This window comes from Crocodylus siamensis, chromosome 5 (assembly GCF_052110815.1).
Source record: "Crocodylus siamensis isolate JL-2025a chromosome 5, ASM5211081v1, whole genome shotgun sequence".
In the NCBI taxonomy this organism is placed as follows: Eukaryota; Metazoa; Chordata; order Crocodylia; family Crocodylidae; genus Crocodylus; species Crocodylus siamensis.
In genome coordinates, this window is record NC_143399.1 from 49,323,371 (window position 1) to 49,343,525 (window position 20,155).

General features: G+C 44.4%; 1 protein-coding gene across 2 annotated transcripts in view; it reads left to right on the forward strand.

The window, feature by feature from the left end:
• The first annotated feature begins 206 nt into the window (after positions 1–206).
• RASAL2 (RAS protein activator like 2) overlaps positions 207–20,155 on the forward strand; it is a 286,489-nt gene continuing 266,540 nt past the window's right edge. Inside the window, exon 1 of one of the 2 annotated variants that reach the window (XM_090047329.1) lies at positions 207–543. In XM_090047329.1, coding sequence (XP_089903455.1) covers positions 390–543 — 154 coding nt within the window. In that variant the 5' untranslated portion in view covers positions 207–389. The remainder of the gene's footprint in view (positions 544–20,155) is intronic. The other variant, XM_090047330.1, reaches the window with a different exon arrangement.

Sequence of the window (20,155 nt, forward strand, 5' to 3'; positions counted from 1 at the left end):
CCAGCTACAAAAACCACGTTTGCCTTTAGGTGCAAGCGTTTGGGCACACGCGCCCCTCCTCAGCGCAGGCACAGGGGAAGCCGCCGGGCGCCGGGACCCGGGGGCGGGCTCCGCCCCGCCCGGCCGCGCGCAGGTAGCGGGCTCGGCGGGCGATTGCCCTGGCCTGGCGGAGCTCTGCCACTGCCCTGCCGCCGCCGCTGTCCAGGCGGTCGCGCGCTCGGCTCTCCATTGCTTGTGCCTATCTCCCCGGGATGCCGCCGGCGCTGGCGGAGCCGCGGCCGGACGCGGAGCGGGACCCGGCGGGGATGGGCGCGCAGCCGGCTCGTGGCGCCCAGTGAGCGGGACCGAGCGGGCAGCAGCCGGCGCCCCCCACACTCCTGCCCCGCAGTATGGAGCCGCCGCCAGGGGCGGCCGCCGAGCCCGCGCCCTGGGGGCAGGAGCCGCCGGCGGGGCCGGAGGAGCTGGACGGGGCGGCGGCGGGCGCGCTCGCCCGGCTGCTGCTCGACGCCGTGTGTCAGCAGCAGGGCTGGGTCCGCGTCTACGGTAAGCGGCGCCGGGACCCCCTCCTCCCCCCGCCGGGGCTGCGTGGGGCGGGGCGGGGCAGCGGCGCACAGGTGCGCGGCGTAGACGGGCCGGGCCGTGAGGGAGGGCGCCTCGGCGGGGGACAAAGGGCTGCTGCGCTTGGGGCCCGAGCCCGGGGTCGGCGCTGCCCACCGGGCCGCGGCTCTGCACGTCGGCGCGTGTCTGTGCAGCTCCGCTCCCGGCACAGCCTCTCCCCTGCCTGCCTGCCCCCTCCCGGAGCCCGGCCCCGCGGCGTGGTGTCGGGAGGTGCTATTGTTACAGCCCACCATTGTCAGATTGACAAGTCCTGAGGAGTGCCCGAGGGCTGCTCCCCTTCCCTTCCTCCGGGGGGTGCGACTTTTGGTCCTTGCTGGGCTCCTCTGACCCCAGCCGTCTTTCCTGCCCAGGTGCAGCCGGGCTGGACCTGATGATCTGCCCGGTCCCTTCCAGCCCCCTAACATCGATGACTGAATGAATCCTGTCCTCATGCTAAGAGCCTTGCCTCTGCCTCCCCTGATCACCTCCTCCACCACACCACACACAACAAAAAAGAAAAAGGTGTGAGCTTTTAGCGCTGACAGTTTGATAAATCTGCCAGCAGGAAGCACCGTGTTAAATACTCTGTGATTTCTTCAGCAAAAGCTAAAATGTCAAGATGTGTTTACCCCTAGCAGCCTCCACTGCAACCTTTTGTACTGATACTGCAGGAGCCCAATGCAGGAAGTTCAATTTAAAGTACCCTTGGATCCAACACACACAAAGATGTCAAGATGTTATCGTGCAGTCATCTGCACTGAAACCTTTTGTGTTGCTAGAAGTCAAGTACAGGATACAAGTGTGCGCAGGGCTTCTTTCTCTCCCCCTGCCCACACAGGCTCTGATTACTGTTAATGAGTTGCCAACAGCATGGACAGGACTGATATGGCCAGTCCCACAGCTGCATGCTTACTAGTGTATGCTCAATTGGCATCTGTATTATTTATAGTGAAGGTTGATGAGAGTCTGAAAAAGGATATTAAAATCTTCAGCAGTCTGGCTCACGTACAGGACCCAGTGTTATTTCCCATTTTTATTCAAGCCCTCCCTGGTATGTTACCTCCTAAAATAAAACCTGGCTCACGTGCCCAGCCTCTTCTGAGGCCTGGATTTGTTGGTGTTCCAAGCTGAAATGCAATGAAACTCAATCTTCAGGAGTGTCTAAGTAGTGGAAATAGTGTTTTATTTGTCTTTGAGTTGCTGTCTTTCTTTCCATTTGCCTAAAATGTTTCACCATAAGTACTTCTATTTTATTTTTCTGAGGGAACAAATTACTTTAGATTACTGCAGATAGGCTCTTCTTTTTCTCCACTAAAATGGACTTGACAATCTGTTTTTCTTGAGTGCTTAATGGGTGCCATATCTGTACAAACAGTTGCTGTATTACCTCTACCTGATATTATATGAAGCCCTCAAACTCCACAAGTATTGCAGGAACGTACCTAAACCAGAAACTGGCTTTTCTTATGGCTTTACTCTGGAGATAACCAGTTTTATCAAAACAAGTGGTCTTTGCTGCCACTGTAATTTTTCTTGTGTGTTAGCTGGTAGCATCACTCCTGACATTAACATAATTCTACTAGTCTGTTGGCTGAGTTACACAATGATTACTGTTAACTCTGTCTTGGACCATCAGAGTTACATTTTTATATATTGCTGGGGAAATCAAGTCACCATTCTTATAGTTCTTTTGAATAGCACACCCTCCATATCATTCGTGTTGAAAATGTGGGCTGGCAGTGGTGGGAGACTAGACTGGCGGCTGCTTTTGTTGTACTTTACTGTGGTTAGCAGAAGACAGGGTAAAAAAGCACTGTTAAACTAATAGATTGTATTTTTTCAGTGGCACAGAGCTATGACTGCCTTAGCCATTCTTGAATATGACTTCCTCAGTCTCTTTTCTTTCACAGTGCCATCAAGCCAGGAACATAATGAATTGTAGAGCAGTATTGCAGGGATTTTTGGAAGGATTGTTCATACAGAATACAGAAGAAAGCAGGGAAATGTTCTTGGGAGGGGAAGGTCTACTAGCATTAGGGCATCTGATTGCTAAAAGAGAAACTTTTAGGTATGGGTGGAAAACAGACGCAATTTCAATTGATCGCACAACAAAATATTGCTTGCTGATTAGGTCAGGTTAGGTCATGTACTGCAGTCAGATAGACAAAGCAAAAAAAAAAAATTTATTTGCATGTTAGTAAGTGGCAGTGCAACTAGCTCTCAAAAGCTAGAAAAAATTGTGCTAGTCTTCAAGCAGGATTGCACAATAAAAATAAATTATGTAGCCCAAGGGTAACAATTTGTTTTTAGTGTCCATTGATACAAACTAATGATTGACTCTTATTTTCTGGTAGTTGTGACATGCTTTTCTTCTCCTCACAGAATAGAAAGTTATTTTTAAGTGGCTTTTGTTTACATCAGCCTACTTATCGTACTTGTTATCCTCACACAGATTCTTCTGGATAAGTTTGCCGGCAGTAATTTATAGAGGCCAATAATTTGGCCAATAAATGGCCTGTGCTTGTGCACAGCCACAGCACAACATGTAGGCAGCGAGAAGCACAGCCTGGCAGCCTGAAAAGCTGTGTGTAGCTGGCAAGTCTAGTGTGGGGGAAGGAGCTTGCGGGGGGCGGATCAATGCCCCTTGTGGTGAGGGAGGGAGTAGGGCAGGGGCGGGGTACAGGACGGAGTCACGGCTTATCCGGGGGATGTGGAGGCAGTTCCCCCTGTGCACCCCAACAAGGCATGGAGAGGGGCGGCCGGGGGGCTGCAGCTGTGGGCTGGGGCCAGGGATGCACACAGGGCAGATGGCGGCGGGTATGAGGAGGCTACAGCAAAATTTGGGGTGGCTGCAGCCCCCCCCACCCTCCGTAGCCCCCTTCCCAGTGCCGCCATTGCCCACCCAGAGCGCAGCTCAGTGCAGCCCTGGACCCAGCCTGCAGCTGCAGCTCACCCTGCCCCATGCAGATCAGGGAGGTACATGCCCCACCATACCCTCCTGGGTACAGCTGCAGCTCCCACCCCACCATACCCTCCTGGGTACAGCTGCAGCTCCCGCCCCACCATACCCTCCTGGGTACAGCTGCAGCTCCCACCCCACCTTCCACCTCCACTGCTTGAAGCTGCATGCCAACCTGGCCATGCCTTTCTGTCCACGTGGGTGGGAGTGAGGCGTACAGACTGGGCAAAGTGCAGTTAGTTGGTGGGTGCCCATGCGCTGGATGAAATTGCCTGGCAGGCTGGATTCAGCCTGAGGGCTGTCAGTTGCCCATCCTGAGTTAAAGGAAACTGTCTCATTATCTGTGTTGTCTGGTAAACAATGGGTACATTAACAGTAATTTTTTCACCATGATAAGTTAGGGGGAGGAAAGAATATCTAACTTGTGAAATGTCAAGTACCATTTTCTAGCATGACAGGGTGTTCAGCTATTGAAGTAGTATTTTTTTCCTAGTACATGTCTTTATGAACATAAATTAAGTGCTTTTAGACTGCTCAAACTGAAAGCTGTTTATCTGAAAAGTAATTCAAATAGTAAAAACATTTTGTTTGAAGCAAATGGGTTCAATATACACTTAATAAAATCTGATTTTTTTTTGCGTGTATTTCTGTTCTGTAACTGCATACCATTCAGCTTGCATCTGTCCAAGGAGCTTATTCATGAATGTTAGGGGAACTCATCCAATTGCAGAGCTTGTAAAACTTCATCTGTAAGCAGAAAGAAAAGGATTTAGTAGTAACGTATGATAATTACTGGTCTCCGTGGCATGCCAGCAGTATGACAATGATGTGAATGCAGTAGGACTTTACAATGTCTGGGATGCGATTTCAGTGTGACACTGAGGTCTTGTCTGGCTTCACTAGGATATCTGAATCATAGTCTAGCTATTTCTGCATATCCTGAGTTAACTGCAGCAGTTAATCTTTAGCTTTTTAATTCTGTTTTCTGTAGGATTGACAGTTTCTGTGTAAATTAATTGCTGATAATGTCATAAATCCATGAAAAAATCATTTTGTTACTTCAGGGCAGTGCAGTATCTGAATCTGTTTTCCCTAAACCTGGTATCTGAATAGTGAACTAAGTAAATGGGCTTAGTTATCAAAATGCTAGCTTTTAATTGCTCTCAAAATACAAGTCACATGAATAGTGTTGGATGCTGTTTCCAGAAACCACTTTTGACACGCACCTGATGTTTCTGTATAATCATGTGTGCTAGATAATGTCTTGTCTGGGTCCACAGTACATGAGCAGTGAGGGTAAGAGGGAAAATTCTGTTTTGTCAGAACTAGGAATCATTGTTTTTATCCTTGTAAAAGGGGTAATGTTACATACACACATTTCTATAGTATCCCCAAATGTTTTAAATCAAGCCTCTTTCTAACTTCAAACTCCCCAAAAATTACTGCACCCTTAATATCAACAGGCAAAAAAGACAATTGTACTGAGTGATGAGTGACCAAATGTCCATGGATTTTTTTGTAACAGTGAGTTACAATGCTACAATTTCAGCATTGGTGTTCAATGTTCCATGTGTTGGGGAGAGGTGTAATTAGTTTTCACATTTATCTTTCGTGTCTACATGGATTCTTAACTTTGCAATAAAGAATGTTAAGTTTATTATAACTTAGCTGTTGAAAACTTAATTTTGGAAAGTTAACATTTGAAAGGAATATAAAACTGAAATTATCAAAGCACATCATGTGCATAAAAAAGTCTTATGTTTTAACTTGGACTGTACCTACTTCTTTCCCAGACCAGAGAGAGCTGTTTATGCCCAACCTTTTCTAACGTATCCCAATAAAAAATATCACCAAATAAATTTTGCTTCTCAGGTATTTCCTGGACCATCATGACCACAACATTCCAGCCTTGCTACTTATTGTCATATTCCCTTTACAAGTTGGTAAACCCCATTCTTTGGCCTTATCTATACTAGAAAACTTCTTTTCCATCTTTCAGTGCTATTGCAACTGTATTTTTGGTGTCTGTAGCACAAGTAACACAGGGCAGACTTGGTCACTTTCATTGCCTTGTCCTCCAATCCTGCCAGCAGTTTGGACACACATTTTGTATGTGCTAGATAAAGAGTTTGCCGGAATAAAAAGTTAGACTATTCTCTATGAAAATTGAAGGCTTGCTATGGGTGTTAGTGGCAGCAAAAGTTGTTATAGTCATTTTTAAATACAGAAGGAAAATAACCATTTCTCAAAGGTTCTCTTCTGATCTACTTTATTTGATTGAATGAGGATGAAAACTAGAAGTCACAAATGGGTCGGAAATGTGAAACCTTGCGGGAGGGGAGAGCTCACCATGTACAAACATATAATGTATCATTGCCTGTCTGGTAGGGCCCAAGCTGATTGCTCTCAAGTAATACTGTATTATATTAGTTTAATATTAGAGGATATCTAAATGACAGATGTAAGAGCAAAGTTCATGTGAGAAAATAACAGTAACTTTTACTGAGCAGTTTTTTGTAGCTGTGTGGAAAGGATCATTAAATTTTAAAGCCAGAGTTTTAAATAACTGACCTTGGTACACATCACAAATATACCTCTTAAGCATTTACCACCACTGTTCACCCCCAGGAGAGAGCAGCTTTAACTTGGAGCCACAGATCAGTGCCAGGTTTGATTTGGAGAACTCTCCAATGGATGGATGGATCCCTTGATTGGTTTGGCTATACCCCCTGGCTATACATAGTTCTGCCACTGCTGCCTTATTGCAGTGTCTTCAGTAGAGCAGGAATTGTAGATGCATGCTAATGTAGCTCTCTTTTGAACTAGACTTTCCTTACTGGGTCCCGAGCATATTTGTAATTTTTAATTAGGCCAGGCCTAGATGTGGTAAAATTTCTTGCCCTTACACTCTGCAACAGGACTAAGTATAGTAGCAATTGAACCTAGATTTCAGGAGGGTGGGCTTCAATGAGGTACGAAGAATAGTCAGGGAACACTGAGGTCCTGGAGGGGAGGGGAGCCAGGTGTCCAAGAAGAGTGGTTGCTCCTTAAGGAGATGATCCTCCAAGCCCAAAGGCAGGTAATCCCAACATAGATCAAAGGGAGCAGGAGGGCACAAAAGCCCCCATGGCTCACCAAAAGCATCCGGGGGTATCTCCTAGCTAAAAGGGAGGCGCACACCCAATGGAAGGGAGGGGCCATCACAAGGGAGGATTATACTGCGGTTGCTTGGGGATGCAGGGGAACAGTCAGGAAGGCCAAGGTGGAGATGGAACTGGGACTAGCCTCCTGGATCGAGGAGAACAAGAAGTCCTTTTTTAACTACATAGGGGGCAAAAAGAAGGGACTGGGTAACGTGGGGCCCCTGCAAGACACGCTAGGAAATTTGGTCATCACACCAGACGACAAAGCTAACCTATTTAACGACTTCTTTGCCTCCACTTTCCTGAGCAGGGACCAGATCAGCCCCATCACTGGGCCCCCCTCAGGCCCCAGGGGAGGCACACCTAGGCCATGGGTCTGGGAGGATCTAGTCGGGGAACTTCTGGAGGGACTGGATGTATTTAAATCAGCTGGTCTGGACGATCTCCACCCCAGAGTGCTGAGGGAATTAGCTGAGGTCATTGTGGGACCCCTGGCATGGTGTATAAGCACTCGTGGTGCTCTGGTAAGGTGCCAGGGGACTGGAAGAGGGTCAGTGTGGTTCCCATCTTCAAAAAAGGGAGGAAGGAGGACCCAGGAAACTATAGGCCAGTTAGTCTTACCTTGATCCTGGGTAAGCTTTTTGAGAGAATTGTTCTGGCACATGTCCATGAGGGGCCAGCGGGGCAGATTATGCTTAGGGGCAACCAGCACGGGTTCATTAGAGGCAAGTCCTGTCAGACCAACCTGGATTTTTGGAAGGCCTTCAACACTGTCTCTCACCCCGTTCTCATTTAGAAACTGGGGGACTGTGGTGTCAACACCCACACAATCAAATAGGTCACCAACTCACTAGAAGGCCACACCCAGAGAGTGGTGGTGGATGGGTCATTTTCGACTTGGAGGGATGTGGGCAGTGGGGTTCCGCAGGGCTCGGTTCTCGGGCCCGCACTGTTCAACTTCTTCATCAGTGACTTGGACGAGGGGGTGAAAAGCACCCTGTTCAGATTTGCTGATGACACTAAGATGTGGCACACTAGAAGGAAGGAATAGGCTACAATTGGACCTAGACAGGCTACAAGGGTGGGCGGATGAGAATAGGATGGGATTCAACACTGACAAGTGCAAAGTGATGCACCTAGGGAGGAACAACCAGCACCATACCTACAGGCTGGGGAACTCCCTTCTTGTCAGTGCAGAGGCAGAAAAGGATCTTGGAGTCGTCACTGATGCCAAGATGAACATGGGCTGGCAGTGTGGGAATGCAGTCAGGAAGGCCAACCACACCTTGTCATGCATCCACAGATGCATCTCGAGCAGGTCCAAGGAGGTGATCCTCCCCCTCTATGCGGCACTGGTCAGGCCGCAGTTGGAGTACTGCATCCAGTTCTGGGCGCCGCACTTCAAGAGGGGTGTGGACAACATGGAGAGGGTCCAGAGGAGGGCTACTCGCATGATCAGGGGGCAGCAGGGCAGGCCCTATGAGGAGAGGCTAAGGGACCTGAACCTGTTCAGCCTCCACAAGAGAAGGCTGAGGGGGGGATCTAGTGGCCTGTTACAAACTAGTCAGAGGGGACCAGCAGGCATTGGGGGAGTCCCTGTTTCCCTGAGCACTCCCAGGAGTGACTAGAAATAATGGTCACAGGCTGGCAGAGGGTAAATTCAGATTAGACATCAGGAGGCGCTACTTCACTGTCAGGGTGGCTAGGATCCAGAACCAACTTCCAAGCAAAGTGGTGCTGGCTCCTACCCTGGGGGTCTCTAAGAGGAGGCTAGACAAACACCTTGCTGGGGTCGTTTGACCCCAGTACTCTTTCCTGCCATGGCAGGAGGTCGGACTTGGTGATCTGCTCAGGTCCCTCCCAACCCTACTAATTATGAAACTATGAAATCTTGCTTTTTTAAGGTATATCATAGGAATTGTTCCCGTAACATTAAGCTTCATCCGTATATGATGAGCATTTCAGAATTAGTATAAACTTGGAGCCTTAACTTGTTGCATTGTATGCAGGTATTGCTTGTTACTGATATATTAAAAGTTTGTCTAATATTTGGAGATACTCTAAAATCCCTAGGTATGCTGTGACAGGCTCTAGACATCATCTTCTAAGACATCAGCTTCCTGACTTGCATTTCAGTCAGACTACAGTATTTATCTTTTGTGTGTTGCTGTTTCCTATTTTTAAACAATAGGAAAAAAGAGAAGATAAGAGAAACATAAGTGACCCATTGACTTATTATGAGATCACTTGTTCCTTTTAACTGATATATTTATAGGTCCAGTAAAAACATAGCTGAGGTTGATGCATTATTCTTGATATATGTCTCCTTGTCTACAAGGTCATGGAGCTAAACTCCCAAACTTAATTTCTTTTTTAAAAAATCCATTTTAAAAGACCATAGTAAAAAGCTCAGTTATTTTCATGTTTATGTATTGTGTATGTTTAAAAAATTACCTATATATAAAAATATAAAATACCCAAATGTATTTAGAGGAAAAAGAATGTCCCCAATTTGTTTGTTATATGTTTGCAAACACTTTGTATATAATCATTTTCCCAGTTTAGAAGAAATATGTATAATAGAAGCATAGGGAAAATAACATGTATTAATTAAAAAAAAAAAAAAGGTTAGGATGCTGCTCAAACAATTTCTTTTTAGGACCTGGATTATTTTTAATTATTAAAAGGTAAGTTGCAGTGGCAATGATAGTAATGGTATCTAAATATTTGGGAAGTGAAAGGAGTCTTTGTGCTTCCTTAAATTAAAAAAAAATTCCTAAGTTTAGATCCTGTATTATGTAAGTGAAAGTTTTATAGCTGGGAATGCCCCCCATTAAAATCAGTCCCTATTCTCTAAACCCTGGCAGATGCTTAGCTAACACATTAATTCTGCAAACTGTGGGAAAACAGCTTTCATTTCAGCAGATGTGCAGTGGGTCTGGTACAGATTTGCATAAGAATGCTTGTGCACCTCCACTAAGTTTTTGGTTTGATTAAAACTTCTTCCCCACCCACAATGTGGTGCGTGCATTCTGTGGTATTAATGCCTTGATAGAAGGTACACAGTGCTTTCTCTGAAGTTGATAAATATTTATGTTTATTTATGCATCACTACATAATAGGTGCACCTAGTGTTTTGGAGACAAAAGAAGCTCCTTGCCTTGAGAAATTCATTGTGTAAACCAGCGTCGACATAAAATGACACAGACAGCAACAAGAACTGGGATTGGAAGCGGGGGGCAGCACTGTATTTGTATATTATAGGGTTTCTTTGGCTTTTTTATCTCAAATACATCATTCTATTTTTCATTTTTGTGCTTAAAATTTTCTTTTTAACTAGGAGTGGATTTGAAAATCAGTGCTCTTGAGAGATGACAGCAGAAATCAGTGGAGGTTGCATGACAAGAGTTTGAGGAGGTTCTTCCAGGCCTAGGCTCAGCATGGAGGAATATACAATGTCAGTTTTAGGAGAAAGTTTCTCTTAAATTCTCTGCTGAAAGTGCTGTTAAGTGGAGGAATGGAAAACACTGGTAGATATGGTAATTTATCAGTGGGCAAAATTTGAAAGAGAGGATAATAAATTGTAAGTTTGTGGGAAGGTACTGGTGACAAAGTAAGACTATTTTTGGATTGCCTAAAGAAGTTCAAGGTAAACTAGGTTGCAGTAGTGTAAATTATAGACTACCATGGTATGTTAAGAGTTTTACTGAAAGAGTTGGGTTTCCTTTGTCTGTCTGGAAGAGCAGCAGTATAAGGAGAATGAGATCTTGGAAAGAAATGTGTGATTTACAAGTGCCCTAAGCCTGAGAAGTTGAGGATTATCTTTCTGGTGAAGTATTTATAGGTCTTTGTTTTTCCTTTGGATTTTGTTTTTCAAGAGTTGTTGATAATGGATTTGAGTATGATCTCTTAGCTGCTAATGAACTTTCAGCTTGGCTAGGATTGGCTTCAGTGTTGCCCCATCTAAATGAGTAGCTACATTAATCACAGATAGTTCTAGGATATTTAATGCTAAGACCAGCAACCATATACATAAAGAACAACTGATATCGGATCCAGTGGAAAAGGCAGAGAAAGCATTCTGAGAAGAAAGCAAGCCATTCCATCCATCCTACTAAGCTACTGGAAGTTTGGGCATGGCTAGGGAGGGGCCTGGTCTACCACAGAATTTGGGGGCCCTAGGCCCCACTGAGCATGGCTGTTAGCAGCACTGGAGCAAGAAAAGGCTATACCAACACAGCCCTGCTTGTCTTACAGCCACCGCTGCATGGCTTTTGTTGCTACCACCAAACACCCACAAAACCTACTGATGGAACTGCCACCCTTGCAGCCACTGGTCCCATGGATCTGGCCTGGTGCCTGGTATAAGTTTGACACACCTGATGTAAAAGGCTTGATTTTACCTATGTGTACAACATAGTACATCCTGTAAAAACTTCGAAGTGTGTTGGTTGGACAGCCTTGAAATCACGGAAGCTGACTTGTAATTTCTTTTCTTAGATTTGATCCCTTAAAAGAGGAAGTCTCCATATGACTGTGAATGCAGTGTAACAAAATGATTATTCATTTCCTTTCAGAGTATATCAGCCTCTGTGTATCTTTCATCATTTGGTGCTTTGTAGGAAGTATGGGTGGAAGAAATACCTGGTTAGGGTTTTCTTCCTAGTACTTGTTCTATAGAACAAGTAGGCAAGTGACTTAAATTCTGAAATCTTTTTGTCTTCTCCCATCACGCTGGAAATACCTGACTGGTTTTAGACATGCAGGGCTAGTTCATGCACTAATTTATCTGGCAGTATTGGCAGTGCACTAATGCTACAGTGCATTGTAGAGCTTCTATATTATAGTGCTAGTACATTGGTCAGTACTAATGGAGATCTCAAATTTTAGGTTGTGTGAAAGAATTGGAGGTAGCTGGGAGGAACTTTTAATATTTGGAGGTTCTTCTGGGTATTGAGCAACTAATTAGGTCCCTTTTTGCAAGCCAGATTTGTCATTACAAATGATGACCTCTTTGTTAGTAATTTGTGTGCCTGGGACTGGGAAAAAATTAGTTTAATTAATTTGTGCCATTCATTGCTATAGTATGTAAGTACATTACAAGCATAATGGGTTCATCTTCAAAGTGCACTTTAGATGTGGAAAATGATCAAGGGATTTATGATATTTGGCTGCAGAACTTGCGTCTCCTAAGCTCTATAGTACGTTGTTTTAAATTATGTTGTTTCAAGCTTGGGGATTACCTTTTTAAACCCACTAATTTACCTATGTGCTAGCCTGGCTGTTGCCAAGCATGTGGGGGTACTTCTGGTAACTTTTTTTAGATTTGAGTTTGGAGACAAGGTGTTCTGGATGCAAAGCTCTTCCTTCCAGTATTTACTCCCACCCAGCTCTTTTAAGGCAGCAAAGCCACAGTTTGATCTTTAGGACATAGTGTACAGCTTACTAGTATCAAAAGGATTATGGACTTAGTTGCAGCAGTAATGAAGACCCTAGTTTCTCTGACATTTGATCAGATTTTTTTAATATATATCAACATATAGTCAGACACTTTAATAAATGTTTCACAAATTATTCCATGTTTTAGGGTTGTTGGTTGTAGCCGTGTTAGTCTAAGGACATAGGCAGGCAAGGTTCTTTGGATAGATGTGATCTCTTTTATTAGACCAGCTAAATAGTTAGAAAAATTGTTCTTTGCAAGCTTTCAGGCACAAATGCCCTTCTTCAGGTCTCCCTATGCCTGAACAAGTGTCTGTGCCTGAAAGCTTGCAAAGAGCAAATTTTCCAGCTTTTTAGTTGGTATAATAAAAAAAAAAAAAAAAAATCGCATCTACCCGAAAAACCTTGTCTGCCTTTCATAAAACACAGTAGTGTTAGAGTGATGTCGTAGCTATGATGGTCCAGGAATTATGCCTGAAAACTCTGTTCTGATTATGCTTTTGGCCCAATAAAAGATATCACCCCAATAAATTCTTGCCTCTTTTTCATAAATTATTAACTCACTAATTTTCTTAATTGGTCCCAGTATCAGAAAATGCAAGACCCTGAGGCAAGGATAATACTAAAAGAAGAAGCTGTTGCATACCTTTCATCTTTACACAAGCATTTAAGGTTTTGTGCCAGTGGGCAGCACTTTCATATTCAGTTGTATTTGCCAGGAAACTTGATTGACAGCTGTTTTCTACATTAGCTGGGAAGTTTCTTTAATCTACAGGACTGCTGCTTAGAAGGAGGGTATTGAAAGCAAAGCAAGAGGACATGGGAAGCTTATCAAGAGGCATGGCCGCCTTTAATGTGGTTCTGTCTGAGACAGTGTAGTGAAATAGCCAGCTCAGTGGGGTTTCCAAGATTACTGAAGAATCAGTCTCCTGCAGTATATATGCAATAAATGTAAAATTCTAATTTCCAGTGGGATATCACTGTCAGTTTATCAGATGTTTAAGGCTGTTCTAACCCTGCCTTACAGTCTTAAATTACAGAAATGTATCAAGGAATAACTAGGGATGCACTGATCAAGATTTTTTGGGGCTGGTACCAATGGCTGATTTTTAAGGAGCCATATTAGCCGATACCAATCTGATATGTAGCTGGGCAGCTTTGGGCTGGTAAATCTGTTGTGAGGGAGGGAAGGGGCATGGCGGGCAAGGCAGATTGAGGCCCTCAAGGGCTGGGTCAAGTGCTGCTCAGCCAAGGTGGGGTGTGGGACAGCTGTGAGTGGCTTATCTGGAGGGGCGGGGGGAGGCAGGTCCTGCCCTGTACCTACCATGGAGGAGCATGGGGGGGGTGCCCCTGGATCTGTGTAGGGTGGGGCGGTCTGCTACTGTGGGTTGGGGCTATACTGGGCTCTTTCTGGCAGTGGGGACTGGGCTGGGGCTGTGTTCAGGGCAAGTGGTGGTGCTGGGAGGGGGGTTGCGGAAGCTGCAGCCACCCAAAAGTTCACCATAGCTGCCTCCCTCCTAGCACTGCCACTGACCGCCCTGAGCACAGCGCAGCCCAGCCTCCTGTCAGGAAGAGCCTGGCACAGCCCCAGCCCACAGTGGCAGCCTGCCCCTCCCCGTGCACACAAATCCAGGGCACGCATCCCCCATGCCCTCCTAGGGTGTGCACAGCTATGGGAGCCACACCCCCACCCAGCCCACTTGATGAGTTGCTCATGCCCCCCCACCTGAGCTGAGCAACACCTGCCCCTGCCCCACTCCATCCCTCCTTCACCACAGGGGCCTCTATCTGCTCCCTCCCCCCGCCCTTCCCCAACAACAGACTTATTAGCCAAATGCTTCTCTTGAAGCTGCAGGGCTGTGTTCCTGGCTGCGTGCATGTTGCAGCTGCATGCACACACAGGACATTTAGCAGCCACATTATTGGCCACATCAGGCAAAAAAAAAGCCTATTTCGATACCATCAATTTTCACTATATTGGTGCCAATTCAATATGGGACGGATGCATTGGTGCACCTCTAGGAATAACAAATATGGAATATGTGTAAATAAGTGCACAGTTGTCTTCTGAATCAGTGAGTACTTGAGAGTCTCTTTGGAGAACTAGAAATCAGGAACAGCAGTGCTAATATTCTGTGGCCTGCAGATAGTTGAGCAAAGGGACATGGTCATTCTTTAAAACTTGTGCATTCTTTGAAGCCCAATGTTGAGCACCTCTATTTTGCCTCTCTTACAGACTAGAGAGATCTATCCCTATCTTGCAGTCTGGAAATGCTTGTGTAGCTTGTAAGACCAGTGATCAATGGTGGCATGGATTATTTGTTTGGATAAATTCCATTGAGTTTGTCCTCTACTGCTTTTCATTAGCTAAGACAGGGACAGGCAATTATTTTGGGCAGAGGGCCGCTTACTGAGTTTTGGCAAGCCGCCAAAGGCCACATGATGGGCAGCCGGGGCAGATAAATATTAATTTTCTAAATTTTTTAGGGGGCCTCACGGGTGAGAGAGAATGGCCTGGTGGGCCACGGGCCACATTTTGCTGACCCCTGAGCTAAGAGCTAGTAGATAAATTTTCTAAGAATCCTAAACTTTCTGAGCATAATGGCTTCAAATTCCATCTGGTTTTGCAGTAGAAAAATTCTGAGATCTTACCTTAGCAAACATCTATCTGCATCACATCCTCTGCATTTGGCAGCCCTTCCACTTGGAGAGGCCCAGCATTGCAGTAAGTCGTGTTGCAAGTCAAGATTCATGTGTATTGGCAGAACTAGAACTTCCCGAGGCTGAGCCTGGTTCCAGGAGCTACTAGTATCTTCTAATTTGTTATGACCACTTAAACATTAATTCAAATTCTGGGGGGAAAAAAAATTGTCTTTGCCAGCATAGGCTTTAGGAGCATAAATGGACTTCTTCAGGAAATCTAAACTTTAGTTAAATGACAGTTGAGGATATAGTAAAGGAGTCATCAAATTTTGGGGAAAACTTCTGTTTAAGAAAGTGAAGACTTTGGGAGGAGAGAGGCAGGGTGATAAGAAGAAAGGAAACAAATATTTCTGATTCTTGTCTGTAGCGGGGGAGAGGTAATTTGCATGCTGCTAAACTTAAAATATGTCTAAGATTTTGAAAACACGAACTGCAACAGGAATGCAATTATAACGATTAAATGTCAAAGTGGCAGGGAAGGTACTCATTCTCCCGTACGGACAAAACCTGTTTCCTGCTATCTGTCCTAGAGAAATCGTAAAAGAAAATCTGTCTGAAAATGCACCATGATTACGGAAGGTAAACATATGCTTAGAATGAGAGCACCATGCAGCTGAAGCCTGATGTGTTGCAAAATTATCTGGTTCTCAACATTGTATAGTTGTCAGGTTATTGATCTCAAAACATTCCATGTTAATTTGGTGCTCATGAAAATGAGAGTAATGACTCTTCCAGTGTGTCTTTATCCTGATAGCTAGAGAAGACAGGCATTTGTACTAGATGACCTGACAGCTTTGTGTATATAGGTATAAATCTCCATTGGAGACTGAGAAGACCACCCAACTCCTCTTTTTCTCTTTAATCTGGGTATGAATCAATTTTCTAAGCTTTGTCTATACAGGGAAGTTACCATAAAATAGGTTAGTGCATGAATTTTAAACCTTGGTGTGCATGAGTTCTCATTCCCACCCTCGGTGCCTTTTTTTTGGAAGCAGACTAAGCTAAGCCCCCCCAAAGACACCCTTAGTGTGGTTAAGCTTGTCTATACAGAGTGTTCTGGGTTATTTCCCCATATAGAAAAGCCCTAAAGATGAAATGAGCCTGTGAGTGCTACATTCCCACCCTCAAGCAGACTAAGCTGAACCTGCTAAAGACAGCCTTAGTGGGGATAAGTATGTCCATGCAGAGTGTTCCTTAGTACTATTCTAAATTATTTCCTCATGTAGAAAGGCCTTAAAGATTAAATGAACCTGCCAGTGCTATTTAACCTCACTGAAACTTTATTTAATTCCATTAATAATATGTTCCTAGTGTGCAGTAGTCAGTGCTTTGAATTTTGTCAGGCTACTTACTGGCTGCTTAGCAGAGACTAATATAAAAAGAACTGATAGAGATTCTCTAGGATTGGAGAACAGGAACTGGATCCTCATGTACAGTGCATTCTATTTAAATACATTGTCTTGGGACTGAAGAAAGGCTATGTGCTTACCTCAAGTATACTTATCCAAATTTAGGCAAACCATGTTAATTGAGTACACAGTACTGTGAATTGTGTAGTATTGGCATTCCTGAAATGCACTAAACTTCCCCCATTTTTCAAGGCTTGTAATGGTAGCCCTGATACCATTAGAAATATTGAAAATGAGGGGAGGTAAATCAGTTTTGGGACTGCTGGTAAGTGCAGAAGTATAAACACTGTTCATTAGGTGCAAAGCACTAGGACTGTGGTATTAGCAGTCTGCTCAAATGGATCTGGTCTTGTTTTACAAGTCTTCTCAGTTTTTGGGCTGCTAGCAGTTAGAAGCTTTGAAGGGGAGTTGGTTTCAGAGCTGCTAACTCCCCTTGTTTCTAAGACTTCATAATAGCAGCCCTTAGATGTTTTTGCCTTCACTATTCCTGGTATAGACCCTAGGTTTTTATTTCTGCATATCTGCCCTCTTCTGTTAAGCATGCATAGTGGAGGCCTAGTTCAGAAAGGCCTAGAAGAGGTGAACTTTCAACTTCTGTCCTACTTTCTTGTGTGCGAGTATGCACAGTTAATGTTTGTGCCTTGGCGGGAAAGATCCAGTGATCTGATGGGTGTGTTAGGCAACAGGACTGAGAGAAAAGTGAGAGATGGGAGCTGAGTAAGATTGTAACAGTTGGAATAAGCAGCAGTCCTGATCACCAAGGAGAATGGAATTTCTAGCACATGATCAGAGGATGATAGGGCAGTGAGTTGCTAAGCCACCACGGATATAAAATCCTACCACAAAAGTGTCTGTGAACATGGTGGGGGTAGTGGGGAGAGAAAGCATGTCTGGGTTTGTGTGTGAATGTGTAGCACATCTGGGTGGTATCTAAGCACAGTAGAGAGTGTGAAAGACTTCCTCAGTGCATTGGTTCGTTTGTTCATGAAAGGTGCATGGTGTGGAGTATCGTTGGAGTGTGTTTGAATATCTGGATCCTGTGAGAGTGACAGTATTACTCCAGTGATCTCTTCGCTGTTTTATCTACTGTTATTGATATTCTGCCATTAATTATTGTTCAGTAAAACTGATTGAACCAAGCTAGACTGCCTGATAGCTTGGCTAACCATTAACATGTCCACCCACCCTTTTCCATTACCTGATGAATATCATTAGCATATTAATTTAGAGTTTTCCATGTAACACTGGCACACTTAAACAGAATATGAGTAAGGACCAAGGTAGAAAGTGGAGCTGAAATATTTATACATTTAAGCCATTTAGACCAGTTGTGGTCAGCCTTTGGCCTTGTGGGCCAGGTGAGTGGCGCAGGGCCAGTTCATGGGCTGGATCCAACACATGGGGTCATGATGTCCATGAGTGTGATCCAGCATGCTAGTCTGGCCATATGCCAGCCTGACCCCAGATGCTAGCCCAACACTATACATGACCCAACCCCACACACTGCAGCTGGCTGCTTGCCAGCCCACAGGGCTCCCCACCGGTTTGAAAAGTTGGCAGCAGAGGAGCTGCAACTAACGTTGCTACTTCTCCCCCACCACCAAATCATGGGCTGGATTTGGCCACTGGGATAGGAAGGTTGAGCACCCTTGGTTTAGATACTTAACTAATAAACAGATAACCAGAACTGCTTACAATGTAAGCAATGGGCAACAAATTGGAATTGACCTTGTGTCATGCAATTAAATGAATTGCCTATTTATCCGATATGCCTGTAAGTGGAGTACACTGTACACAGGTTAGCAGCATTCTTCAGTGAAAGAATCTGATTAGCTACTGCTGCATTAGTAACTATTATTTTGCCCATTTTAGTTGCCTTGTTCATTCAGCCATTGTGTATAAACATAACCTATGTCATAGATCAGTCTGAGTCTTGATCAGGGATCTGGTATGAAAAGCATTTTTAGGATGTTGATTAGTCAATAAAATCTCGTTTCAACATGGTTAATTTTACTGATATGAATCAAATGGATTATCAGGAACGCACACAAAAAGTGTAGCAGTGTTTCAGATGGTGTATCTTTGCAGGAATAATTTGTGAAGAAAAATTATAGCAAATCAACAAGTTCATGTTTCATTCATTTTAAGTGTTATGCTAATGGCAATACTGTTATAACTGTACTTTTTACATCCTTTTATTATTCGAGTCTATAGCTGGTAGTCCTACCTTGATTTTGTTTCCAAACCTTTATTGATACGGCTTTTTCATGACCTGCTTTAGAATTGCTTTTTGCTATATTTTGAAAAGGAATTAGAGTATTTCATAGGCAATATTGTTAAAAACTTCTGTGTTAACCAATATTTTTCTGTATTTTTAGTTCAGGTAGGTAGAAGTTTGGATGTCAGTTTACTGTGTATTCTTTCTCTTAATCCTAGGACAGTTATTCCTAGCAGCTTCTGTCTCCACTGTTCCCCTTCACTAGTCAATGTGATTTCTGATGATAATGGTTGAGAGAAGTGGGGAATGGGATGCATGGACTTCTTCAAGCCTGTCATTAGTAGTTACTGTGAATCAATTGGCCTTGTTAATCTAAGGAAGCTACAGTTATCTCTTATCCCCTGGGGAGACAAGCTGTGTCACATGCCCGTTACTGTAGCAGTTCTCTAGCCTGCAGAAGGGTTGTCTGAAGGCCACTCCCAGTTTTGGAGTCTTGTTACTCTGTCTCTGAGCTGTTCTTCAGTTCCTCCAGCCACTTTTTCTGTTTCCTCCAGTAATGATTCAGCTTAAGGCTCTGAGCCATATTTATCTTGACCTTCTGGAGCTTTTACTTTGTCAGAAGTACAGGTCATACAATTGTTTGAGACATTGTAACACATGGTTAAGCCTAATGAAGGAATGATTATTTCAAAGTACTGAACAGTCTTGGAAAACGGAATCTTGCCCCTGAAGTTTCACAAAGTAGGTGTTGTTTAACTGAGTACTTGATTTAGCGGTCATCTTCAAGTAAGCCTTATTTTACATTGCTTTATCTTTCTGACTTTACTTGGGCATTGTGTTTGTACAAAACAACTTAGATTTCTGAAAGTGGCATTTAAACTCTGTTGCTCTGAGTTCAAAACCAAGAAGTGATTAACTCCTCAGTGATAATATAATAGTCTCTTTTCAGAATGAGCACTTCGTTCAGTATAACTGGGAATGTGTTTTCACAGAGCCAAGGACTGGACTAGTATAGAAGGGATGCAAAAGTCTCTAAGGGCATTTGAACACATGCTTGTGCTGCAGCTCTGGGCACTTTTAAAAGCACCTGGTGCTGCGGCACATAGATTTGTATAAATGGTGAAATGCACGTCAGTGCTGAGAAAATGGCGGTGGTATACTTCTGAACTAAACGTGTTGAAGGTGTTTTAGTTCAAAAGCTCACTGCCACCATTTTCTCAGCATTGACATACATCTCACCATTTATACAAATGTATGTGATGCAGCACCAGGCGTGTCAGCTCACATGCTCTGCAGACTCAATTAATTGAGTCACCAGCATGTCAGAGCAGGCAAATGTATGTGTATAAATGCCCTAAGGCCCTTGTTATACTTGATGCTGTGAGCCACACAAACGTTGATCAGTTTTAGTCCCAGCTCAAGTTTGGAGCAGTTGCCCTTCAGGACAGCAGGGGCCTAGAGAACTGAAAGGTAAAAATCCCCTGCCTTCCCATTCGTGGGTACCTATACCATCTCTCCCAGTAGGCAGGGAAGGTTAACATGCCTGGCTGGCTCCTGCTACCACAGCTTTGGGGCTGCTGCTTTTCTTGGGGCTGAGCCTGCCTGTTACCTACCCCTTCACCCCCACAGCATGGCCGGGGAACCCCAGGACAGACCTCCCTCCCCTGCCTTCTCCTCTTCGCATCCT